This window comes from Phoxinus phoxinus, assembly GCF_949152265.1.
Source record: "Phoxinus phoxinus genome assembly, chromosome: 21".
NCBI lineage: Eukaryota > Metazoa > Chordata > Actinopteri > Cypriniformes > Leuciscidae > Phoxinus > Phoxinus phoxinus.
In genome coordinates this window covers 12,657,022-12,683,472 of record NC_136896.1, presented here as the reverse complement: position 1 = coordinate 12,683,472, position 26,451 = coordinate 12,657,022, and the positions used below count along the sequence as shown (strand labels likewise).

Below are 26,451 nucleotides of genomic sequence, written 5' to 3'. Positions count from 1 at the left end.
TATGTTTTGCTGCATTAATAATTCATGCCCTCCATCCAAAATCCCGCATGGCAACCTGATCCCAATCAATGATTTTTGTTGGTGCTATAGAGGATTTTATTCACAGTGAATGTCTCTGTATTTCCATCATAAAAATCACCTCATCTTTTGCAACGTATGCCTATGACTCTTAACTAATGAAGATGTACATCTCTCGTAATGGAAATATTCTAGAAAAGCTGTAAATGTTGAATTCTTGAAGTATTTTATTGTGAGATGGGGAGTCATTAAAAAACAAAATAAAACAATCAAACAAAAAGCTACCACTAAAAAGGTTAAAACAGGGACATATAAAAGACTTTGTTGCCTTGATGTAGACAAAGAGTTACAAATTGGCACAACCAAAAATAATAATAAAAAAACAACACATTGATGATGTTTTGGCTTCATTAAAAGGGCAGCACAGTTTCATGGTGAAGGACAATCTTTCGATACAACAGCAAAGACTCATGCGTGTATAGCATACAATTAGTTTTCAGACGTTCAGTAGCTTCAAAGTATAGTGGGGTAAGAGACAGTAACATGAAAGTGACGTGTAAAAGGTAACAGTTCTGATATACTTTTCGGGGTCTTTTTTTCTTTTCTTCAAACAATGCATTTTGAAAATTTGAAAATAATACTTTTCTTGTTTTAAAACACTTTGAAATGCTAGAGTTTCTCCCCCAGCTTTGTATTCATTTATCTTCGAAATTATTCTTCATACTAAAATATATTATTGTATTAATACAAACTACAGTATTGTACACTACATTGTGTAATAAATAACCATAAAGAAAATACAAAAATAAGACACATAAATATAAAAGGTCTCTAAAACTAAAAATGTAAAGTTATACTGGTGAGGGATGGGAGGGGTAATACTGCCTTTGCTGAAAACAAAACAAAACAAACAAAAACAAAAATTACACAATGTTCACTGAAACAAACGACAAAAAAACTTCAATACAAACAAGACAAAAATTAATACTGACAGGTAAAAAGGCGAAAAAAAACACAAAACACTCTAAAAGTGAATTCTTCATTGATCATATCTGCCTACATTTGTTACCTGAAGAAAAAGTGTCGTGCTGCTAAAGATAACAAGAGAAACAAGTGCACCAAACGGGGGAAATACTTCAAGGCTGAAAAAAGAGATTCTTTTTTTTTTGTACTCCTTTTTGCTCATCGATCGTCTTTCCTGAATTCTTGATGCAACGTAGTCTTTATACTGGATTGATCAAAAAAGAAAGAAAAAAAGAGGCAGTCTTGTCCTTTAGTCAGGACTAGTGGTTTAGGTGCAGGGGTCCAAAAATTTTGCTACTAAAAACGAAGACAGCATGAGCCCCACGCGAGTGTGCTGCTAGCGGAGGCGTCACAGCAACGGCACAGCACTGTTCAATGGCACTTCCAACATGCATGTTTTTGCATAAGGGTGGATGATGGGTGGGGAAGGGACTTATGGCGATCACCTGAAAACATGATGAAGACTACGTCTAAAACCAGCTGTCCGGGATTACTAAGGTTTTTCTTTGATGTCTTGGCTTTTTTTTTGGAATTCATTAAAGCCCTCCCACCGTAACCACATCAATCTTTTTTTTACATTTAAGGCTCAGTGTCCTTCTTGAAATGAGACGACAGACAAATGATGTGCTAGCGAGCACTAGCGTGGCTTAGGGAATAACGTCTGGGGCGCTAATACTGGAAGGTAGACATTAAACAACACAAGGCCCACATAGGTGTTCCATAGGTAAACTGGGAATATGGTAGTGCACAGGATACTTTTTCCTTCAAATGCAAGAAAATACTGAGTTTTGTTCATTGGCAATAAAAACGTATAGAAATCTCTCTCTCCCAACTGTACAGCTTTTCAGGGTAAACCGAGAGTGACAAAAATTAGTAATACTGATAAAAGAAATTGACCCAAGGCGTTTTAGTAATAAAACATTATTAGCCAAAACGTGTATAGCTTTCAGTCCGTATATGCATCATTTTCTTTTTTGTTTTTGTTCGTTTTTTTCGTTAAACTTTGCATTTATACAAACCATACTCAAACACTGAAAATCGTCTTTATGTGGAAAAAGTAACTATTTCGTATTTATCAGGCACACCTGGGGGTTTATACACAGTAGTGGGTTTAAATGCAGCGTAAGAGCAGTCACGCTCTCTTCCTCGCCTCATTCTCGTCTTAACGCAGTCAGTTCTCAGGAGGAGAGAGAAACATCTGCAAAGAGAAAACGTCTTTTTTGTTCCTTCAAATTAGTAATTTTGTAAAACAACTTCATAAGGAATAAGGGTCTTAAAAACACAGTTGTGGCTTCTCTTCATTTCACGCCTCCATTCGTAGCGGATGTGTTTTCTTCGCTTTCACTGTTTTTCTCATTGTCCGCCGGGTTCTCTCTTTCCTCGTCTCTTTCTGTCGTGTCCTTCATGTGTTCGGGGGCTCCTGTGTCCATGGCTTCCTCCGCCGTTCGCTCCTCTTCCACATTTTCTTCCTCTTCACATTCATCCTGCATCACTACAACTTTCAGCATCTGTCCGTCATTTTCCTCGCTCTCACCTTCTTCTTGTTCCGCCTCCTCCATCCTCTCTCCCTCCCCTTCCTGGTCTTCTTCTGCTCCCTGGTCGTCTTCGTCTCCCTCTTCTCCAATCTTGACCACCTGAATCTCATCCTCATCCACTAAGCTCCCAGAGCCTATCTCATCCTCCTCCTCACTCTCATCCTCTCTGGTACTACTCCCCCGCTCGTCCGAGTCCAGGTGGGAAGGGGGTGAGGTCGCCGCGCTTCCCGTCCGAGGCTGCTCCTCGCCGTGGTTGTCCTCTTCCTCGACTCCTTGGCCTAGCCCTTGACCTTGAGCCTCTTTCTTACAGTAGGAGTATCTGTGGTTCATGTGTTGAGAGTAAGAGCCGGAGTGGGAGAAGCGCTTGCCGCACTTGTCACACTGGTACGGCTTTTCTCCGGAGTGCAGGCGCAGGTGCTCTATTAGGTGGTGCTTGTGTTTGAAGGCCTTGCTGCAGATCCCACATTCATGAGGCCTCTTTCCTGCAGGAGATGAAGAAGTTGCACTATTAGTATGCATCTTGGAGTACTTATCACGTTACCAGAATATACATGGTGAAATACAATAATTTCTGAGATTATTATAGACTTATAAGGGATGGAAGTACTGTCCATTCCATATTCTGTTACTCTATGTCTTAAAGGCCATCTTGCAGGTTTTTTCTTTTCTTCAAAATTAATATATAACCTTGTATGAAAATACCATATGAAAAGTAAATGCAGGATTTAAAATCGTTTTGCAAGACATAAGGGCACAAATTTAGTAGAAAACGTGACCGTTTCCTTGACCGTGTTGAAAAACCGTTTTTTTTCACCATCGCGTCATATTACGTCACATGAGGTAGTCGTTTGCCGCCGGGCTCTGCGTTGTACGTTCGCTCAATGCAGAGTAGGTTGGTATTCAGTTGGAGCGGTCGTGATTCAGTGTGTTTTCAGTGGTTATTGTATTTCAATTAATCATCGTCGTGGTCAGAGGAGTAGTGGTAAAAAAAGAGGTGGGTAAACTATAAATTCTGGTGAACCACGACGTGGTCACCCGGTAAGGTGGGCCACTGCCTACCGCTGTATGTGTATCCTGATGACATCGCTATAGGCATCATTTGATGGTACTACCAAGGGTATCACTGGTTGTTCCCTCATCATAGGTCACACAATCACTATTCAATTCATACATTAATCTAAATTCTTGTTAAAAAGACTCAAGAAGGAATAATATGGTTGAAATCTATAAAGTTTACTAAATTACAAAACAGAGAGAACAAAAATATTTTTAACCCGTAATTACAAAACAAAAACGGTTGTTGTATTTTTAAAAGGCAAAATTTTAATTTGAACTGTAGGCTAGGCTACACCAAATGCTGCGCAAAAAAATTAATATTGACGAATTTTTGTTTATTAGGCTACTTGTTGCCCCTTAATTAAACATTTAAAATATTCACAAATTAATATGGATTTTGTTGTTGTTGACTTATTTTTCTGAGACAAAATTAGAACCTGGAAATGATATTATTCCCGCAGTACTGAATGAGAAGAGCCATATGTCTCTGGAACCACAGCCTACAGAAAGGTGATTTATAGGCTAATGATAATACATGTGTCTGAAAAAATAACGAGGCATTTTAATTGTTCATTAATAAACTATTGTTTTCTAAATCAGTGTCGGTTAAAAACATATCTCCATCTCCGCTGTTAAGCGGGTGCGCTTTTAGAGAGAAATGCACCTTTCATACGCATTACATAATCAGAAGGTTTTAGCTTTCGATTCGAATTTGTTCGTTTTGAAGTGGACATTTCAAGCTTTAGCCTACATATTTAGTTTCAGTTCTCGCGCTCCAGTTCACGGAGATCATGAAAGCGCGCCTGATTGTTTTATTTTATTTGACAAAAGCACAACGCTTTCTTGTTATTGCGAGTTTACACAAATAAAAGTAGTTGCGAATAATGTATTATTATTTTCTGTATGACCAGAAATGATAGAGTATTTTAAATTGTTTCACTGTTGATAAGTGTTCGCGCCCGCGCGTCGAGCCATGCAGTGCGCGCTCACACTCCGCTCCACTCTCGGATACGCGTCAAAATCTTGTGTTTAATCTCGGCGACATGGAGTTATATGATGACGGCGATATGTGCACACTGTCCCGGCTCCTTCATCGGGGCGCCCGGTCCGCCGTCAGATTGTGTTTCGGCCGCGGGCGGGAAACATGACGGTCACGGATCCGTCAGAGATCATTTATTGTACTTCTGTTTTACAAAATGCATAGGCTACATGTAGCCTACCTGTCTTAATGTGCCTTGTCTTAATTTAATTAACATATCCTACATAAACTTGTAATGTAATGCATTTATGTGTTTGTTATTAGTCTGCAGCCGACACTTATTATAGCCTAAATATAATATATTATGTTCATTTCCAATCTGTACTCCGAATTTTAATGTTTGTGTTGGCTGTTTCTACATATAAAGTTTTTATACAGTAAGACAGTTGTGATTGTGATTATTTTTTTTATTCATTGTCACCAAATGGGGCCATTCAAAGCCTTTATAAAGTCCCTCTTCCTCTTGAAACTGTCTCCTAATGGCTGACATACACAACACATGCAGGTAAGGGTCTAAATAATAGCTTTACTTTTGCCTGATACATGATAATAATCTGTACAATATTGTGATCTGAGCATAGTGTTATACATATCGTCGGCTAACGTGAATACATCTATAAGCTAACACTGTTCTCTCACCGAGACCCGACTCCTGCCCTGTTCTCCTCACACCACAGCTCAATGTGTCTCCTCTGACCGTTGTTTTGTCTAATCCTGACCTGTTTACTCTCTTGGCTTCATATTAGGCACATAATTATTTGGCTGAGGTCCATCATACGAGTAAACATTTAGGCTAGAATTTCCTCAGCGTCCGATCTGTCATTGCGATCCATTGCTTTCCTATTGTTTACTTTGACCGCTCTGCCTCATGTTACGTCCCTTCCGGTTTGGCGGTTTTCAAACGCGGAAGTAAAATTTTCTCACAAAAACGACTACAGAAGCCTAAATAGCGTTTTATAAGTATATGTTCATATTTAAATATAGTTCCTACATTATTTTTCTATACATTGGCTCACTGGGTACTCTAACCTGCAACATAGCCTTTAAGGTACAGTCACATTTACCGTTGCTCTGCAAATTTTGCAGTAGAAATCCCATTATTTGAATAGGGCGAAAAAGTTCCCAATGCATATTTTGCATGTTCAAGTTGGCAAATGCTCTGACCAAAAAAACAAAAATCGATGACCAATGGAACACTGCTTGTTTCAAAGTGATTTCTGTTTAAGTGGTGCTAATTGTGCAAATGTAAACACACCTTCAAGATGTTAAAAATCATGTCATGTACACTGGAAATTTATAATAATTGTTTTTTAGCTGATTGACACTGTTATGCAACAGTACAACATATTAAATTGACCCATTTTCGTTGATTCAAAGCATGCTTTAAAAACCACTGTCACACAGTTCAACTTATAAAGCCGGGGGAAAAAAAAATCTTGTAATCTCCACATGTAGCACTAGAAAATCCACCCACACCCAGCCTTCAACCCTGGATCTTTAAGGCATTAAGAATTGCATTACATGTTGTTATGTAGCCATGGACAATAAGACCAAACAATGAATCAAAACAAGCTGTGGTGCACAAGACAGGCCAGTTCCACCAAGGCCTGGAAGTTTATAAACTGTGGCTTCAGAGAAAAAAGACAGCATAACTTGTGGTTCAAGGCGCTGTGATGTCATTTGGATGAATGCTGCTCGCTTTTTGGCCAGGTATCTTAACAGTGAGAGGTGACCTGCTCTTGGCTTTGCTAACTTCTCATGTTTTTAGAGCAAAAGAGGGAGGAGGAGTGTAAATTACAAACAGAGAACTGATGTAACAGCCTGGGTTCGGTGTGAGAAGGTAATGTATTTGGCCAGAGGATGAGGGAAAATAAGTCACCGCACCCTCCAGCACGTGTAATTTAACAGTGGTTGGAACTTCAAATTCAGTTCTGCTCCCTGTGTAATAGGTAAAATTACTGCAATACAACGTATTCTGTCATAATTTCCCCTTCAATATCACTTCAAATCATATTTCTATGAATGCCCAACCATTTGTGTATGAAGGAACATCTAAAAACAGGCCTAACTGCTTTCTTAATGTCTACTTTTCTCCTTGGTGATATAGGTGTGTGAGAATCCTACCTGTGTGTTCGTATTTATGGCGGAGCAATGAGCTGCTCTTCTGGAAGATTTTGTCACACAGGTCACAGGCGTACAGCCCACTCTCTGTCCTTTTCATCTTCTTCCTCGTCGGCCCTGAGTCTGAGTCTGTCTGTTCTTCCAATGTTGAGGTGACCTCTGACCCCATCTCCTGTTTCTCCTCCTATATCAAGAGAAAAAGCAGATCATTGTATTTTAAATAATATAACCAAGGATACATTTGTGGGCACATATATGTATACTCAAATGTTAGTTTAGAGCAGAGATAGGGAACGTCGGTCCTGAAGGGGTCACTATCCTGCTGAGTTTAGCTCCAACCCTGAAAAAACCCTCACCTGCCTGTAGCCTTATGCTGTGTCCCAATTCGCATACTATCCGTCCTAAATAATATTCGAAAGTAGAATTAGTACGTCCCAAATCGTAGTATGTTGAAATAAGTGTTCCAAAAATACCCGGATGGTCTACTATTTCCGGTCAGAATCCGAAGTGCAGATCGATGCACACTCTAACGACTGATATTGCCCACAACCCATCGCGTGTTGAACGAGGATTCGGTTAGAACTACAAACATGAGTGAACAATGTAAAAAAAACTACAGACAGGCGCGTGTCCGGCGGTATGTAGAGAGGTAGGGGTTTGAGTGATTAATTATCAGTATCTAACCTGACGAAAATGTATTTATTCAATGTTGTCTACCATATATTGCATCTGCAGCAGCATTATGAACTTTTGTAAAGATACATTTAGCCATTAACTTTTAAATGCATCAGTACATTCATATTTCAAACACATGAAGAGAGTCTCCGCATGAAAGACCCGCGACTGGCAGATGAACGTGTTACTACATTTCTCTCCGAAACGGTAGGAAATTAAATAAGATTGAATGGAGGATTTTAACTGTGACAAAGTGATTGACAGGGCAGTTTACTGACAGGATGCACGCGACAGATCTGTCCGTTAAAGATGAGGAAGTAGTATGTCCCAAAGCTTGCCTACTCTTTTGCTACACACTCAAAAGTATGTACTTTTTCTTCACAAAAAGAGTACATACTTTTAGGGCGTAGTATAAGTAGGCGAATTGGGATGCAGATTAGTGATCCTGAAGACATTGTTTAGCTTGTTCAGGTGTGTTTGATTAGGGTTGGAACTAAACTCAGCAGGACTCATTCCTCCAGGACCTACGTTCCCCATCCCTGGTTTAGAGCTAACGTTGTGGACCCGCTAACATGCAATGAATGTGGGGTCCTCACCTTAATGCCATTGACGTGTATAACGTTCTTCTGTGGTGTGTCGGCCCCTGCTGGGCTGGAGGATGTAGTGGTGTAACTGTAAGTCAGCTGCGGGATCAAGATGGTCTGTTTAGTGGTGGCAAGTGCACGTAGACATTGTGCTTGTCCCTGGTCAGTGATAGCCACTAAGGTGGGCAGTTGAGTGGTCACAATGTTTATGGGATTGGCACTTGGTTGGCTGGCAAATATGGCAGCATTGGTGCTTGCATTGCTGAACAGTTCCTTCTTTGTGCAAGTCAAATTCAGCGGCTCCTCTTGAGCCGAGTAAACAGTGTTAACGTGACCGCTAGCCACAGCAGCTGTAGCAGCGGATTTTGGTAGCGACAGATCGAGAGGTCCTTCGCCTTCCTCAAGACTCCTGGCTGGGACAGGACCATCGGCCGATAGGTTTAGTGGTGAAGGGGATGTAGGGACACTCTCGATCCCATTCACCCCAGCTGCTATGCCCTCTACTGGACTACTGCATTCCCTCTCCCCTTGCTCCTCTGAGTTAATTTGATCATCCGGCTCTGTTCTGGGTGATCCACCTCTAGTCCCATCCAAATCCCCAGTTGTGGTCTGCTCGTCTTCAGCTAGGGGTGAGGAGGGGTCTATGGAGATCTGTCCCAGCTGCATTTTCTCAAACCACTTCTTTACCACCTCTGCTGGAAGACTGACAGACTCGGATATCTTTGCCAGCTCCTCCTTGGTGGGCTCATTGTTTAAGGCAAAGTAAGCCTTAAGCAAGGAGAGAAGGTTCTTCAGAGGAGGCTGACCAGGACACAGCCCTTCCTCCAAGTCAATCTTCCCATCAAGATTTTTCCCGTTTACCCTATGTCCATCTTTACCACAGTGCTTAAGTGTTGTGTCATTGTGTAACATACTCTTTTCATCCACAGTGATGGTGGTTTTGTCCCTATTTGTCTTCACAGTCAGGTCCTCTGGCAGCTTCTGCGCCTTGCAGACCTCCGTGTTCAACCCCAAATGTTCCTTCTTCGGACTTTGAAGGAGTGCTTGGGCCTGTGCTGGGTCTAGACTGTAGTTGATGATGATCTTAGTATTACCATCCTGATCCAAGATGGGAAGACTAATGGCCTGGATGACTTGCTGGGATGCTTGGGTAATTCCCAACCCTCCTGCTCCAACTATTCCTGTCCCTGCTTGCTGCCCTTTAGCTTGCGTGCTTTCCAGCACTTGCCTGATGACGTTGCCATCCACTGCCACCTTCAGCACATTCTGTAAGTCCCCCAGGTTGATGCTGATTGGGGATACCAGACCCACTGTTGGGAGCACAACAGCCTGTACGGCACCCTGCAGAGGGGCTGCCGCCCCACCCTGGAACATGCCATTTATGCCTCTAGCAGATGGGGCAACCACCACAGGCTTGTACTCGTAGTCCAGCGGCTCAGACTTGATCTGCGTCAAGGGAAGCTGCTCCTGAAGGGGTTTGCTGTTGTCCAGTTTGTCTCTGACTTGGACACGTGCTGTAGGGGAAGAGGTTGGCAGGGATGGGGAAGAGCACTGTGGGGTCTTGGCAGCCCCGGTGGCGGGAGAAGGTCGTGGCCGCCCGTTTACTGAGATGAGGCCGATGCACTTCTTACTGCTGATGTGGGAACTGTAGGAGCCGGAATGAGAGAAACGCTTCTTGCAGTTGGAGCATTCATAAGGCTTTTCTCCTACAAAACACACATAATAAAGAAATGAAACAAGTTACACATCACATATAACAAGGTCTTTAACTCTATTGCTTTTACTTTTGAGGACAGCACTGGATTTTTCAGATTTGGGATGATCGAAAGAATGGAGGGGAAATCTATTCAAGTACAATAAAAAGTCACCTAAATGGTGGTCCTAAAAATAAACTATTACAGCTTTTTTTTCAATCAGTAAAGGCTCTAAAAACAGTGCACAATGTTTAAAGGACAAACTCTCTTTGACAGTAAGTACTGAAAGATCTTTGAAGTACTTGAATGCTGAATTTCCCTACAAATTTGTACAAAGAAGTGAATGATTGCACACACATACAGTATGCATGCTTGCAAACACACACACAAATTACTCTAGCAGATTTTAGGCAGCCCTCACCACTGTGGATGCGCAGGTGTTCTTTCAGGTGGTGTTTGTACTTGAAGGCTTTGCCACATTCAGTGCATTTAAACTTTCGATTCCCTCCTCCACCTGACTGAGTAACATGCCGCTAAAGAATGCAAGAGAGAATGCGTTATACTTGGGTGAACAAAAATGCTGTAATTTATCTGTAAGTGTAAAATCTCATGAAAAGCATGCCTCTATATGAAATATATGCTTGAATTGCTTAATGACAACATTGATTATTACATTTTACAGCTTTTAGTACTTTTCTATAGGTCTTGCATGAGTGATATAAGCCTTGTGAGTTACCCATGTGTTAAATCCAACCATTTCCAACCATCAGTCAAATCCAACCATCAGTCTAGATTTCAATCTTTGGCTTTAACAACTTTGCCACTTTGAACACTTTAGATTTAACACAGTTAACCAAAATATGCCATTAAATCTCATTGCTCACAAACATTAAAGATTAAGGACAGAATACCTGTTCTCGGCCAGCTTTGTGTGCAGTCATGTGTCTGTCCAGCTGTGTTCGGTAGGCAAAGGTGTAGCTACAGAGAGAGCAGCTGAAGTTGTCCTCGCTCTTCTCGTGTCTGTATTTAATGTGCTCCTTCAGTGAGGTGTAACGCTTGTAGCCACGAGAGCAATACGGACAGGTCAGAAGCTGAGAAAATGAGTCTGGCGTGCCTGAAAGTGAGAGAGAGAAAAGAGAACATATTACAAATGAGTAGAGTTGTATGTGTGTATTTATCATAATTTTCTATGCCTCCCTCTTTTATTTTTCTCTTCTTTTTGTTTCTTCAAAATTATACATTTGAAACATGGGGAGAAAATATGTTATCTATCAGTAGCTGCAAATGTCTGGAAATTTGCATACAATTATTTACTACGTTGTTCAAATATGTCTGAAGAGGTGTGCAAGTGAACTGATGTAACAGAAAGGAATCCAGTTGCATGGATTTCTGGCATAGATCATTTATCTGTGCAGTGTGTGTATAGACATGGATCAATGCACTGACGAATGAGCATATGAGAGTTAGGGAAGATCTTTAATCTGTGACACTTCCCATTCTGAAATATCTCCAGCATGAAGTGTTAAAGAACAGCAGCCAAAATCAAAACCAAAATCAGCCATTCTGGTAAATTAAACTAATATAGTATAATTTATTAAGACATTAATATATTTAATTGCAATGTCATTATGCTGCATACAAATTCGGATACACCGTAGTCTTTATATTTCTCAAACCAAATGTCTAAATTTAAGGAAAGATTTTTATAGTTTCAACCATTATTAACATATCTTGGTCAAAATGATCAAATGTCAATTGGAAAAAGGAGCAGTAAACACCTGGACGGGTTCCTGTCTAGCTCTCACACAGGTAACATATTACCTGTTAACAGGTAACCTATTAAACTTCTCTCTCAGGTCAGGTGAAACGTTCTCTCACACAAACACAGCAACAGGGACGTGAGAAAGTAGCTCAGGTATTGGAGATTTGCACAGGTGTTGCAGGTGTAACAAAAATCATTTCAGACTCATTAGTGGTCTATGGTCAATGAGAAGTGTGGCTATTGTGTCTGTCTCCATATATGAGATTTGAAAGACATGTACAATACAGTTTAAGGAAAAGGTATGTGAATCTCCTGCATAAATTGGTTATACGATTTGATGGAACAAAAATAGATCAACAAAAATAGATTGATTAAACATTAGTAAAAAGAGATTTTGAATTTGCTATTCACAAGAAGTCACACATGCTTTAAAAAAATCTCACAAACCTATGGCAAATTTCACACACTTGCTCCTGCATCTGTATTTGTGTTCATCATGAGTGATATTTACAATGTGCGTGATGCGTGTATGTCTACCATTTTCATCATGTCCACTGGTTTCTGGTGTGCCCTGACGCGGTTCGTCGTCTGGAGCCTCGGGGTAGATGACGGCCGTGTCTCCTTGCTGGAGCATCTCCTCAACCAAAGCATCTCTGCTCCTCTCATCCTCGTCTGACACGCACTCCTCTTTCACTGCAACACATGCAAACACACACTTACTCACTGCTGTGTCTGTGGACAGAGTAAACACTTGTATGATATGGCCCAGTGCACGATAAAAATATGAAGGATGAATAATTTGAATCAGGGCAAACAACAGCCAAAATACTTAGTGGTGACTCACTATTAAACAGTACATTAGCTAAATACTCAGTGGGGTTTGAGTGGATATAAGCTTTAGATACATAGCTTCATGTACGTGGGTATGTACACCCACAAAAACACATATTAGTCCTCGAATGCACATTTACCTATTAAAAGCAAATGAAAAAGAAATGACTCTGGTGCAGCTAATTCAATTTCGGGCTTAATGCACAATCTGAGCTCAACGTCCCCATTAAATGAGCTTCTTTAATTTGAGAAATGTACTCTCATTCTCTTTTGCTCACAAACGAAAGATTGGTTCAACTAACGATTGCAAATGAACAAGCGAAGGCTTCGGGAGAAACTGAGCCCTCGGGCGGCACACTGTTCTGTGCCTTAGCTATGCGCTCTCTCATGCGTATGCTGAAAATGAGTCCGCAATGTCAGCAATTACAACTAATGGCATTTGCTAGCGAGTCAAAACAACATTCGGAAACACCTGAGGACATTTGTGCATTTGTGTGTCGGAACGATTTAAGAGATCCTGCAATATGTGAGGGAGAAAAACTAAACGAAGAAGGCTTTTTTGTGTTTATGTCAGTGTTCTTTTGCTTGTTCTCACTCTGTTTTTCAGCAGCTCTTTCTGTAGTGCACTCTACCCTTGTCAGCAGTGATGTCTCCATAAGGGACGCTGATTCACACTGACACTGTTTATTTGTCTGACAAGTAGGATTTTCTCACCACGGTATAGAAGGACGTCCTTGGTTCTATACAAAGAAGACATATCCTGTCATTATGTTATTTTTCATTTATCTATTTTACAGCTATTCATTTTAGTCAAAAACTTGTTATTTAAAAAAAAATATATTAAATTGACAATATTTATTATTATTATCAGTTCATTTAATAATTTGTTTTTAATTGTTAACATTTAAATGTTTATTATTTTAATAATAATAAAATATTTTTTTATTATAAATAAAATTAATTATTAATTTATTCAATTTTACTCTAACTGAAATGGCATGACTTCAGTTTACGATAATCTACAGAAGTAGAAACATTTATTAATGTATTACATGTATGCAACATTTGGGTTTAATCAAGATAACAAAATAGGACGTAAAAATAAATCTAAAAACATTTTAAATATATTATTAATATCTTGCAATGTTGTTGTTTTCTCATAATATTTTTGTAATTTTCGTCTCATCTTAGTTAATGTTGATAAAATCACACCCTCTGCAAACTAACATATTTTTCAGTAATTTTGCTGAGCAGAGTAACACTGCCCATCATCACGTAAGTAGGCACTAGAATAGAAGAGTAACAGAACACTATGCAAATGTTAAAGATTCATTTGCATATTCATTTAAACTATGCTCTTGACATTTGCAGACCATGAACACACTGAAAAAGATAAACTCTATCACGATCTCGAGCGATTTCAATGGCAAATGTTTCAGTAGGTCCCTCCCAAACGTTCCTGAGAGGTTTAAATCGTGTTGAAATCTGGGTGTGAGATGTTCTGCTAGTAAAAAAAACAGATGATTACAAGAGCTCTTGCTCCAAGCTTTGCCAGCCATTACAGCATGCTGTTGTCATGACATCACAACACTACTGTAGCCGTGACAATCTCACATTATAAGTGGGCCAGAGATAGACATGAATATTAGTGAGGCTGGACGAGTGTCCTTCCTCATTCTCAGATCTTTCACATTACACTATTTCCAAGAAACGTTCACAATCTAGATGCAACACTTTATTACACCACATTAATAAAAACCCTGTGACATCTTGTGAGGGACAATATCCCCTCAGGCCATACAATAATAAACTGTTGACAGAGGCAGACAGAGATTATCTTGTGATTGAACAACAAGCTAAAACAGAAGAAAAAGATATGTGCTGTAGTCTAAGCTCAGTGAAGTAGCTAACACACGTACAGTACAATACATGCACTTACGATTATATATTGACATCCTGACCTTGTGAAACACATTAAGGGTGAAGGTCAGATAAAGTGCATGAGTGCTCTGTGATGGGCTTGGTTTGATTTGAGAATGATGCACTAGTCACATGAGTGTCAAAGCTCACCCAGTTCATAGATTTACTTTAACTTGAGACGGTTGAGAAACTAAAGGAAAATGTGCATAAAATCGTGTGAGGTACTGTGAGCGTAGTTCCACTCTCCATAAAACCCACTAAACAGTTACGGTTGGTTCTCACCGCAGCTGAATGTGAACCAAATCTGATTTTCTGCTCAAATTAGATTTTTCTGTGAGGTTGTTCACATGACCCTTAAAATGAAGACTGTATCAGATACTGGTTCGAACAGACAACACTCCTAAACTGATGCACATAAAACACTCTAACCTGGAATCTCCATCAGAAGTAAATAGGTGGAGGTTATGAATTGTACATTGATTAATTATAAGGGCAAAGATATCAAAATGACTCAGAATTGTAATAATGAATATTATATATTACAAAATAATGATAATACTAAATAATTTGGATCTATTTGCCTTGATACTGTATATATGTATATAGAGATAGTTCAAAAGTTTGAGGACAGTAAGATTTTGTTATTATAAGGAATTATAAAGACATTATTCATAAGGATGCATTAAATTGATAAAAAAAAGTGACAGTAATTTATTTTATAATGTTACAAAAGATTTATATTTCAAATAAATGCTGTTTGTTTTATTCATCAAATAATCGCTGCACACAGACACACGCGCACACACGCACGCACGCACGCACGCACGCACGCACACACACAAATATGTTATACATACATACATACATATATATATACACACATAACATGAACAGGACACCAGATTCATGTGTGATTCTGATTCTTATTTTGTGCCTCTCAGCACAGACCAGCAGCCAGCACTACATTTCCCAGACTTCACCAGCTTCACTTTTCCTGATTAAAGTTCTGGTGGGATTTCCATTATGAGTAAGGCACTTACAGCACATTCCCTAGTGACCAATTACTCCATCACCATATGCTCAGGCACTTTAAAACCTAGTCAAATATAGAACGTAATCCTCCCCAACAGTAAAAAATGAGGTAAGCCCATCCACCATGTTCCTTGTTCCATTATGCTATAGGTGCCTATGCTCACCGCATTACGTAAATGGCTGTGTGGTTAAATTACAGGGGAATACAGCGGCATATCAAATTGGATATGCAGCGTCACTATCCATGCGACAGTTAATCATGTATTGGTTTACGGAGTATTTCCCCATAAATGACTGCGAGGGGAGCCTTTTCATCTCAGAGAACATGAGAGCTGACAGTGAGCGAGCGGCCAGTCATCTGATCGTGAAGAATGAAGTGCAGAGAAGTATAGCACGGACGGAGGGAAAGTAAAAGCGGAGGTTGAGGTAGAGGGGCGCACAAGAATCGCAGCCTTAAAACAAACACAGACAGAGAGACCACAGAGAGTCAGCCGTACTGTCTCTAAGCTAGGTGGTACTCTAAAATAGAGATCGCTGCCAAGATAGAAAAAAAGAAAAAAGAAAATAATGAAAGGTGTGGGATAGCCTGGAATGGAGAGTGAGAGTTTGGACTGATAGTGCTGAACCATTATGGCCAGTGGCTGTTTTACAGCCTGGAGCTCTATGAATGATGGGAAGCTTAGGCAGAGAAGTGTATATAACTCAAACACGACATCTGAGAAAAGAGAACAATGCACATTACATCTCGGCAGACCAATTTCTCTATGTGACACACTTCCTAATGGCTCGTATATCTGGGCCTTTTTCTGCAGCTGAGCTATTGGCGATGGAGAGGCAAAAGCTACGAAATGAAGGAGAAAAGGTGCAACAGGTGCTTGGATCCTGTGCTGTAACATGTTAAAAGGAAGAACACGCAAAGAATTCTGGGAAAACATTCGAGATTTCCAACAACACTTTATTGAAAGAACACTCTACAACAAAGAAGCAACAGGTGGACAAAGAAAGACTACAAAGAGATGAAGGTGGTATGGAGGTAAAAAGAAACATTCAAGAGAGAGAGAGAAATAGAGAGAGAGCGAGAGTGTAGTCCCTTTCTCTTAACTCAGGTTTCTGTGAAGTGTTTAATGTTTGGAGAGCTCTGCCAAAAACAATGACTTTCTCCTTCACTGAAGCTTCATCCTGCAGAGAACTGACAGAGAAGCCGGGAAAGAGGAATGAATGAATGAATGAATACTGGCAGAAATTAAAATGACAGAGAACTATGAATTTCTGGAGCAAACCTACAAATACAGAGTGAAGAGAGTAGAAAATGTACTGAATAAAAAAAAAAACTGAACTCGAGGCTGCTGTGCAAGCAGTTGCTGTGGTTATAGCAGCGGTATATTACCTGCCATGATGCCGGCGTCCCGCAACACTAACCTTAATGCACAATAGCATGCTGGTAGCTCACACACAACAGACTTTGTGTTCACCTTTTCCAGCATAAACAATCCCCACACTGCAGGCAATACATATTAACCCAAGAACAGGAGAAGTGCCTTTCGTAAAAATAAAAAAGAGCTCTATTGTATCCCAGTCACCCTCTATCAAGACAGATCATTATCCAGATGGAGCCAAGATTTCAGCATCACAATAAAAACTAGGTCTACATTTTCTGAAGAAAATACCTGTGCTTGAAAGCCAGCAAAAGAATGTTGTTGAATTTTGTCTCTAAGAGAGATTACAGTTCACGTACCCTTAAAATAACGTTTGTGTAAGTGTAATAATGTTGATGATGACCGACTAGAAGCTGTTGTTAACTGACTGGTCAATTTGAAAAGTCAACTAGTTTATCTAAAGGATTTCCACAATTTTTGACTAATGAATTCCCATGTTTATTTTCTAATGTTTTCTTGTTTTTATTACTCTAGTCTTAGATTGCGGTGACATTAGCAAAATTTCTGTGAAATTTCACTGACAAAAACGTACATTGTCCATTGCCAGTAATAGTGAGGCAGAAGTCACATTAAATCCGTTGCCAAATCTGTGTAGGAAATTTTTTTGCCTTCACATGAAATTCCAGATGCATTAGCTGCAAAAATAGCTGAACAACGGTAAATGTGACCGCACCTTAAGAGAGATTAGAGTTCATGTCTCTTTAATAAACCATAAAATCTGGAAGTGTGATGATGCTGATGATGGTTAACTATTTGCGAAACAGCTCACTAGTCAATTTGTAAAGTCAACTAATTTATCTATAGGGTTCCCATATTTTTTGACCAACGAATTCCCATTTATTTTGCAATTTTTTTTTGTCTTATGTGATAATAAGATGAATATTTTACCAAAATCCCTTTCAAGGAAAGTGTTCACTCAGAGGCCATATTTGCAATGCCAAGTCCTATCTATTTGAATGGGGGAATCCTGAAATCTCAAAAATTGATTGCCGAACTCACATTTAAATAACACATTTTAAATCAACAACAAAATCTGACATGAATTGTCCCAAAAATGTTGCTTCTTATGTTTTTCAAAGCTTATTTTTCAGGCTAAACCAGGCAATGTGCATGTGCAGTCCTAAGCGAGCGTCTCAGGTTTACATGGGAAGTGATTGGCTCTTTTCTTTAGAAGGTGGGACGTATTCCGCCATACAGATAAGTAAACGTCTTTGCATATCTATAGTCTTTGATTTTATTCCCCCGTTAGATTTTCTCAGTATTCATCTTATTTTTTAAATATGCTTTAATTAGTGTGATGACAGTAAGCTTTTAAACAGTTTACATAGCAAACCCTCACGGAAAAGCACCGCAGCTCCAGCCATACACATTCAGACAGAAGTCTTTGGCTGTTCCGTCACGTCTAGCACTGTTTTCGGAGCGTCCCGTCACAAGCTTTGCCATTTTGAAACAGCATGTCAATTTAAAAATAGTCTAACTTTTTAAAATATACATCTTGAAACACCTGCGTTCTGTTACATCTAGCTGTTGAACATGTAAACACTCCTTGAGAAACTTGGCTGATCAGGATCAGATGAACCCAAAATGAGACTCAATACACAGAGAGTTCTTGATAACGATATGTCTCAATGAGGCGGGCTTACCATCATCCCATCTGCCGTCCGGGTCGGCGGCCCCATTGGGGTCATCGTCAGGGGCCACGCTGTCACAGTCGGCCCCGTCCAGAAGACTCCCTTCCTCCTCCACAATGTGAAGCTTATCTTCATCATCTGAGTCTGACTGGCCCTCCAGCACATGACTGTAGTTACTCACTGCAGAGACAGAGAAAACACAACACTTAAAGAGAATGTTAACATATGGAGCCTGCAAATGCTTGCAAACCACAAAAGGGTTGATGTAACCCTCAAGATTCGGAAAAACTCTGTTGGTGGAAAAAAAACGACTACAAGATAGAGCCAGACAATATTAAAGAGAGACACAGCAGCTCAGATGAAGCCAATTGTTGAAGCGGGAGAGATCACTGAAGAGATGTAGAGAGATGAAGTGTACTTAAGGGAATAATTCAATTAAATACCAAATAGTAGTGGAGCATTTCCTGTGTCTTTCAGTGAGCCAATGAAACAAGACAAAGAATCACTCGAGATTGAATCAATAAATCAGAATGGCTTGTGTTAAAACCATTTGTGGGCAAACGGTTCAGTGTGGACATGGTCAGACACTGTAATCATATCATCTCAAACGTGAAATGGCGATCAAGGTGCAATAATAGTGAGATAATTTACCATACGACACAAGAAACATGTCTTTTTATTGGTGTGCAATCATAAAAAAGGCCTTTTGTAACATTTAAATGCCTGTTTACTTTTTTGACAAAGAGGAGGGACTGCTTGACCTCCATTTCAGCAGCACAGAAAAAAGAAAGAGAGATCGAGCTGAAACACCATTGATTTTCTGTAACAGGCCAGACGACCTTAATTAGTAATGTATGTGTTTGCATGCTAGGCTAAGTGTGATTTGACATTCTATTAAAACAGCGGATGACGGAGTGGTAAGCTCACCCAACAAGTTCTCATTCGTTAAAGGTAAGTGCTGGCAGGACAAGGCCTCTAATGGAGCATGCATAAATCAAGAGGTTAGATGTTCAGATTTATAAATTCAGCTAAAAGAAAAACAGTTTCAAACACAGTGACAGGAAACATCCAGCACTTATATGTCTCGGATGAAGAGTGTGTGGCAACCGGAGGAATCTGTATTACTGTTATTCTGAAAATTGTCATCTTTTACTAACCCTTATGTCAGTCTTTCTTTTGAGGACCAAAAGAAGCTATTTTGAAAAATTGATTTTTTTGTGTGTGTGTTGAAGCATTCTTTTCTTTTATATTCCACAGAAGAAAGTCTTTGGAGTAAGATGAAGGTAGTCAATTTTGCAAGAATTTGGGTAATCTATCTCTTTGATTGGTAAAAAAAAGCAAATTTTCCAATACAGATATTTACACATTAAATGTACATGACACAAAAGACTGGGAGTAATTATCATAGCAATATATGTGAATCATTGTTGACCATACACAGCAGGTGTGTACTTTTTGCAGGAAAAGAAATAGGTGTGTAGAAGAGCCTTCCTATCCATTTCTCTTGCCGTTCTCGCTCTCCGTCATTCTTCTTTTCCACTCATCTAAGTACCTCTCTCTGGCCAAATCAATTTTCCTTTGAGAGGAGCAAAGTCAGCAGAGGGGCTGGCCGTAGATTCTCTCTCACACACACACACACACACACACACACACACACACACACACACACACACACACACACACACACACACACACACACACACACACACACACACACACACACACACACACACACACACACACACACACACACACACACACAATATCTCTTCTACCGGGCTTATCTGGCACATTTACATTCAGCTGATTTTGTGCTTTTTGTTGCACTCTTTAACCAACTCTCTCTCTCTCTCTCTCTCTCTCTCTCTCTCTCTCTCTCTCTCTCTCTCTCTCTCTCTCTCTCTCACACACTCAATCTTCTTTTATTTCTCTGGCCTGTACTTTCATTCTCCACCTGTTCTGGACATGTACAGACCTCTTAACCTCTTTCTTTCTCTTTATCTCACACTTCATCTTTGGTTTTGAGGTCATGGATCACAGCAAAGACCTGTGGCATGTCTATGTATGTACCTGAAAGTAAGAGTCTCGACATGTGCCGTGATTGAAAAATGCTGTCTATAGCGAAATGAAAAAAAGAAAGAAAAAAAAATCACAATCATAAAGATAGACCCATCGCTCACTAGCCACAAGTTCTGTCAAACCTATCCGAGTGATGCACGGATCACCACAACAGTCAATTCGGTGTACTGTGAAGGAGATGCTACCAATCCCATCAGGCTGTTCAGCCAAGGGAAGCAAACGGTGTGGCTAGTCAGCAGAAGACAGAAGTAAAGGGACAGCAGAGAGTGTGTGAGCTCACTGTGAATGATCCATGACAAACAGCCACGAGCCTTGTTCCGCCGTTCCACATGAGAGATTTCATTACAGCCTTCAGGAGGTACACACAGGAAAAGTGACTAAACAAACGGTTAACCGAGAAAGGAATAGCTCACATTATGCTGGAGCTGTAAACTAAAACGGTGTGAAGGCACGGGAAGAACAAACTGTCCTAAATATAAAAACACATAAAAGACAGCATAAAACATTCAACATCTGTACCTTCAAGTAGAGAAGTTAGAGGTCAGTGTCCTCTGTGTTTTTGATCAAATAAATGCAGCCTTGGTGAGCATAAGATACTTTTTTCAAAACATGTAGTGTATATGGATTGTAATTGATTAAAGCCTTTATATTTTAGGAAGACGGTTCCTCACAAGGTGATCAACATAGAGGCGAAGGCTCTACTATTACTCAGTTATATAAATGCTTGCTAAATGTACTTCCTACAATATTTCCCAAAATATCACATACACTTGTTCAAATACAAACATTGACATTCCACAGAAACATTCAATGGTCTTTGCATGTGTTACCGGCATGCACAGCACTATGAATATGTCAAGTCAGCCTATGAAACCATTAGCCTAATGAGTCTACATTCCTACAGGTCAATCCGTTTTCCAGCTATGCCTCAACTATGGATTTTACAATCAACCTAGTGAGGTGATATGTTGAGTGGGCAAAAACTGGACTCCAATCTGCTACTCTGTAGGTTACCTGCATGATAAAGCCTCTATTCCCAGAACTCCAGGTGATTCTCCGAAGCAAACATGTTTGAGACCACTTAATAGGGCACTGCAGTGATATCTGTCAAGGCACAGATAGATAAATGCCTATTAAAGAGTTCCCTAAATGAGTACACATACACAAACCGACTCACCTGGCTAGAGGTCAACTGCTTGTTAGCAGTACAGTACATCAAATATAGAGACTTTAAATAATGAATTGAACTTTCTTCCATCTAAACTTCAGCTCAGATAAAAGACAGATGAGACTTTGAGGCAGACAAGAGTTATTGATTTGTCATTTAGGAAGGTGAGCTGCAGGTTTCCCATGAGTCTTTGCCACTAATAACATTCTCATTTGCTACTTGCCCTCTCAATCTCTATGTAGAGGTTATTCGAGCACAAGCATGGCGTGATTTAGACAAGACAGACATGTTGCTGGTTTAAAATGAACAAATCTAGCAATACACCGATATTAGATATTAATATTAAAATCTAAAAACAAAAATCTGTAGGCATCATTTAGGCATCAAAATATATTATAATGTACAGTATGAAAATGGATATACATTTGTGGTATTTGCAAATGGTATTTAAAATGGTTTTAAATATTACCGTTAAGGCGTAAGATGAGTGCAAATGTAATCTAAATGTAAAAACATACATCTAAATGTTTCAAATATATAAGATTTACAGTGCTATGCATAAGTTTAGGCACCCATGCTAAAGTTGACTAAAAAGAGGAATAAAAAATCATCTTTTGGAAATTGAACTTAATGCCTTAATTTAAAAAAATAGGAAAAATCCAACCTTTAAGGACACCAATTTTCTTTGTGAATGAATAATGTATCGTAAATAAATAAATGTTCTTCCTTAAAATACAGGGTGCATAAGTTTGGACACCCCTATGTTAAATTCCCATAGAGGCAGGCAGATTTTTATTTTTAAAGGCCAGTTACTATATGGATCCAGGATACTCTGCATCCTGATAAAGTTCCCTTGGCCTTTGGGATTAAAATATCCCCACATCATCACACACCCTTCACCATACCTGGAGATTGGCATGGAGTACTTTCCATAAGATCATCTCTCAATGCAAATCAAACCAGCTGTTAGGCTAACTGAAATAAAACCATGCCAATCTCTAGGTATGGTGAAGGGTGTGTGATGATGTGGGGATATTTTAATCCCAAAGGCCAAGGGAACTTGATCAGGATGCAGAGTATCCTGGATCCATGAAGTAACTGGCCTTTAAAAATAAAAATCTGCCTGCCTCTATGGGAATTTAACATAGTGGTGTCCAAACTTATGCACCCTGTATTTTAAGGAAGAACATTTATTTATTTACGATACATTATTCATTCACAAAGAAAATTGGTGTCCTTAAAGGTTGGATTTTTCCTATTTTTTTTAAATTAAGGCATTAAGTTCAATTTCCAAAAGATGATTTTTTATTCCTCTTTTTAGTCAACTTTAGCATGGGTGCCTAAACTTATGCATAGCACTGTATATATAAATCTTACCAACCCACATTTTTGGATGGTATTTATATTTATAACAACCGATACCGATCTCTAATATCTAACAACGATATGGTACATGAATGAAAACATAAATGATCTGACCTTTGCATAGTTTGCTATTCCGAGAAGATACATAGAATTAGCCAGTAAGAATCAAATGTGCTAAGAGAACAAACAGTGCGTTAAATCTTTCAGGAGTGTCTCTCTCCTGGAACACTCTCTGCAGAACATATTAATCAATGTGGCCTGTGGTGTAAGAAAATAATCACTGGGGCACACTGATACCTCGCTCAGGATTCTGTTCATGGGATTTATCACCAATGAAGGGATCTTGAGGGGGGCACAAGAGCAGTAAATTACAGCATGCTTTCCTCTTCACAGCGACAGCCACGTTTACCTCCCAAAGTCCTGAGCTTTGTATGGAAAGTAACTGGCTGTATACCTGTAAGTCTGCCCGAACCAACATATGACAACACGAGGTGGATGATCTCTACAAGAAAGAAAGAAAACCTTAATGGCCTATAATTGGGTTTCCATTCCAAACACACTTGCCTTTAGGGCTTATGAACGTGTTTTTATTCCAAAGCTATCTTTGCGGTGAGAGAATGGCTGTTTGTTTTAGAAGGAGTCTACAGTAAGAATGGATAGCTGGGTTTTTTGACTCGATTGTTCGTCCAGGAGTGAGAGAGCTTCTAGTTCGCTCCTCCAACCCTGGTGAGAGAAGCTATGCGTGGAATGTCCAATCATAACACTCTCCCTGAGTGGCTGGACCATAACGACAGATCGCTGTGTCGGCTTTTTTTAAAAAAAAACCTTCATTACAACAGGAACATACTGTTGCTGTTGCTCACATAGCTTTAGTGATTTAAACAAACCTATAAGTATTAAACTTTGGTGCGCAACTAAACTAGAACTTGAATGATTCCTCAAATCATCATTTTGGTGAGGATAGCTGTTACTTTGTTTGATTTGACAGACAATCGCTGGGTTTCCACCCAAACATGAAGTGAGTCTTTTCAAAGTTTTGGGGGGAAAAAACCGAAAAACAAATGCAAATTAGGTGCATTTCCATCAAGTTGTTAGAGCGGAGGATGGTGGTATTGGTAACCTAGTAGTAACCAACCGTAAATAAAACACCATAAGCGGAAACAGCTGGTTACACATGGGTTTAATGTTTGCTACCTCAGAATTTATTCGCCGTTTCTATCTCCCATTATTTGCATTAACTATTTTTCTTCATGTACTGAGATCTGATTTGGGGCAAAAAGCAAACTAGAACCCACCCAGAAAACCCTTGCAACACCTTAGCACCTAACCTAGAACACTCTAGCAACCTCATACCTTAGCTTCCAGAGAGAACACATTTGCAATGCCTGAGCAGTGAGCCCCAACCTAGAACATCCTAGCAACCCCATAGCACCTTAGGAACGCCTTAGCACCCACCAAGAACAGTCACTGTGATTTTGCCAAGTAAGACATGTCCCTGGAACAACATTGCTATCTGAAAATGTTGTAGAAGCACCTAAAACTTGTCATAAACTTTAAACTTGTCCCTCAAATCTGACTGGTTGATTGAAATGTTGTTCCAGGATCAACAAAGATGTTGATTCAGGAACATGTTGTACTTGGTGAAATCATGTTCAACCACCAAGAACACTCTAGCAAGTCAAGTCACCTTTATTTATATAGCGCTTTATACAATACAGATTGTTTCAAAATTATGCATTTTGGCTGTTGTTCAGCTGAAGTCAGTTCAGTGTTGATTCAGTTCCATTGTAGAGATCATCCATTACTGAATAAGTTTATTTCATCTATAAAGCAGTTCTGCAGGAAACAGTTATGTCGTCGTCCAGCTCATTTCAGTTCAGTAAAGACAGATCAATAACAATTTTAAGTGTCCCCAACTAAGAAAAGCCAGAGGCAACAGTGGCAAGGAACCCAAACTTTATCATGTGACAGAATGGAGAAAAAAACCTTAGGTGAAACCAGGCTCAGTCGGGGGGCCAGTTCTCCTCTGGCCAACAAATGAACACCGTGTCATTATGATTCAGGCAGCATCACAAATCAGAGTTCAGATCGGGATCACAACCACCTAGCAATGCCTGAGCACCCACTGAGTAGACTCTATCACCTGCATATGAACGTCTTAGCTGCATAACATCTTAACTGCATAGTAACATCTTAGCACCAACCAAAACACACTAGTAAATGCATAGCAACCGCTTAGCAACCACCTAGAATCCACATTCTAAAAACGTTAGAAACCTCACTGCTACTCACAAAACTACTCAGAAAAACAAACAGCATAGCAACACCTTAGCAACCACTCAGAACTCTTTAAGAGCCGCATAGTGAAAATCTAGTTAGCCCTGTACAAGCCATTTTGTAATACGAGTACATGTGAAGAGGATGATGGGAAATCAAACCTGCTGAGTGAATGGATCCTGCTGATGGATGTTCCTGTCATTAAATAACAGTACAACGCATAGCTGGATTTGTGATAGTGTGAAGAATGTATCCATACAGCAGCGTTGGAAGAATGAAGACACACCCTGCGCTAGAACTGAGCTATATATAAACCAAAGCTTCAATACACACAAACACACACTTTTCTGTTTTTCTTTTTGAAAACTGAAAAATAACAAAGCAGAACTAGAAAAGTGCAGTAAACCCTTCTGGACTATGCATGTTCTGACTGACTGGCAATCCTTTATTACACACAAACTCTTTTTTTTTTCCACTGGTAAACACACACACAGTGTGTCACAGGCTTCAAACCACATCCCCACCTAGCATTCTTTTCTCTCGCACACACTCTAACCACAACAAGACAGAGCCATTACATCAAACAAAAGCCTGTCACCGCACACATCTCTGTGCGTCTAGGGAGTGTGCAAACCCACTCCAGAGAAAGACTCAGATTCCACATGCGGCCTGTATCATTATGTTTCTGTTCTCTGTTTTCAGAGGCTGAGGTTTGGGCTGCACACTCTGCTCTCGGCTGTAGGGGGCGACCTGTTCCCTAGGAGATGTCATCAGACAACAGAAGCAGATGGAACACAGCATGGCCCCATTTGTAAAGCATTTAGCATTCATGTGATGTGTGTCTCCATTGCTGATGTCACAGAGGAAGAGAGATGGGAAAAACAGGGACGCACCGATATAAAAATTCTAGCAGAGATCAATAAGCTGATAATAAATTTCATGTCACAGTCTGATAAAAAAATGTTTTATCTAAAAATAAATATTTTGGCTATAAATAAATAAATTAAAAATTAGTAATGTGAAGGATCAACTACTTAATTTAGTATGAAAAAATATGATAAATTGTTTGCTTTCTGAAATGAAAAACAAAAAAGTGGAAAGAAGATTTCAAGGAGTTACAGTTTAAAATAAAAAAAATATTTGTCAGAAATAGGCTATATCACTGTTGCAAATTACAGTTGCACTCTAAAATATAAAAATGTATA

At 39.6% G+C, this 26,451-nt stretch overlaps 1 protein-coding gene across 1 annotated transcript in view; it reads right to left on the bottom strand.

Moving 5' to 3' along the window:
* Positions 1–227: 227 nt before the first annotated feature.
* The window catches only part of zeb1b (zinc finger E-box binding homeobox 1b), a 62,874-nt gene continuing 36,650 nt past the window's right edge, over positions 228–26,451 (bottom strand). Inside the window, exons 2-8 of the mRNA XM_079595284.1 lie at positions 18,370–18,537; positions 12,045–12,200; positions 10,657–10,859; positions 10,167–10,278; positions 8,064–9,757; positions 6,796–6,976; positions 228–3,058 (exon numbers count right to left, since the gene is read on the bottom strand). Of these exons, the coding sequence (XP_079451410.1) occupies positions 2,340–3,058; positions 6,796–6,976; positions 8,064–9,757; positions 10,167–10,278; positions 10,657–10,859; positions 12,045–12,200; positions 18,370–18,537 (3,233 nt within the window). The 3' untranslated portion in view covers positions 228–2,339. The remainder of the gene's footprint in view (positions 3,059–6,795; positions 6,977–8,063; positions 9,758–10,166; positions 10,279–10,656; positions 10,860–12,044; positions 12,201–18,369; positions 18,538–26,451) is intronic.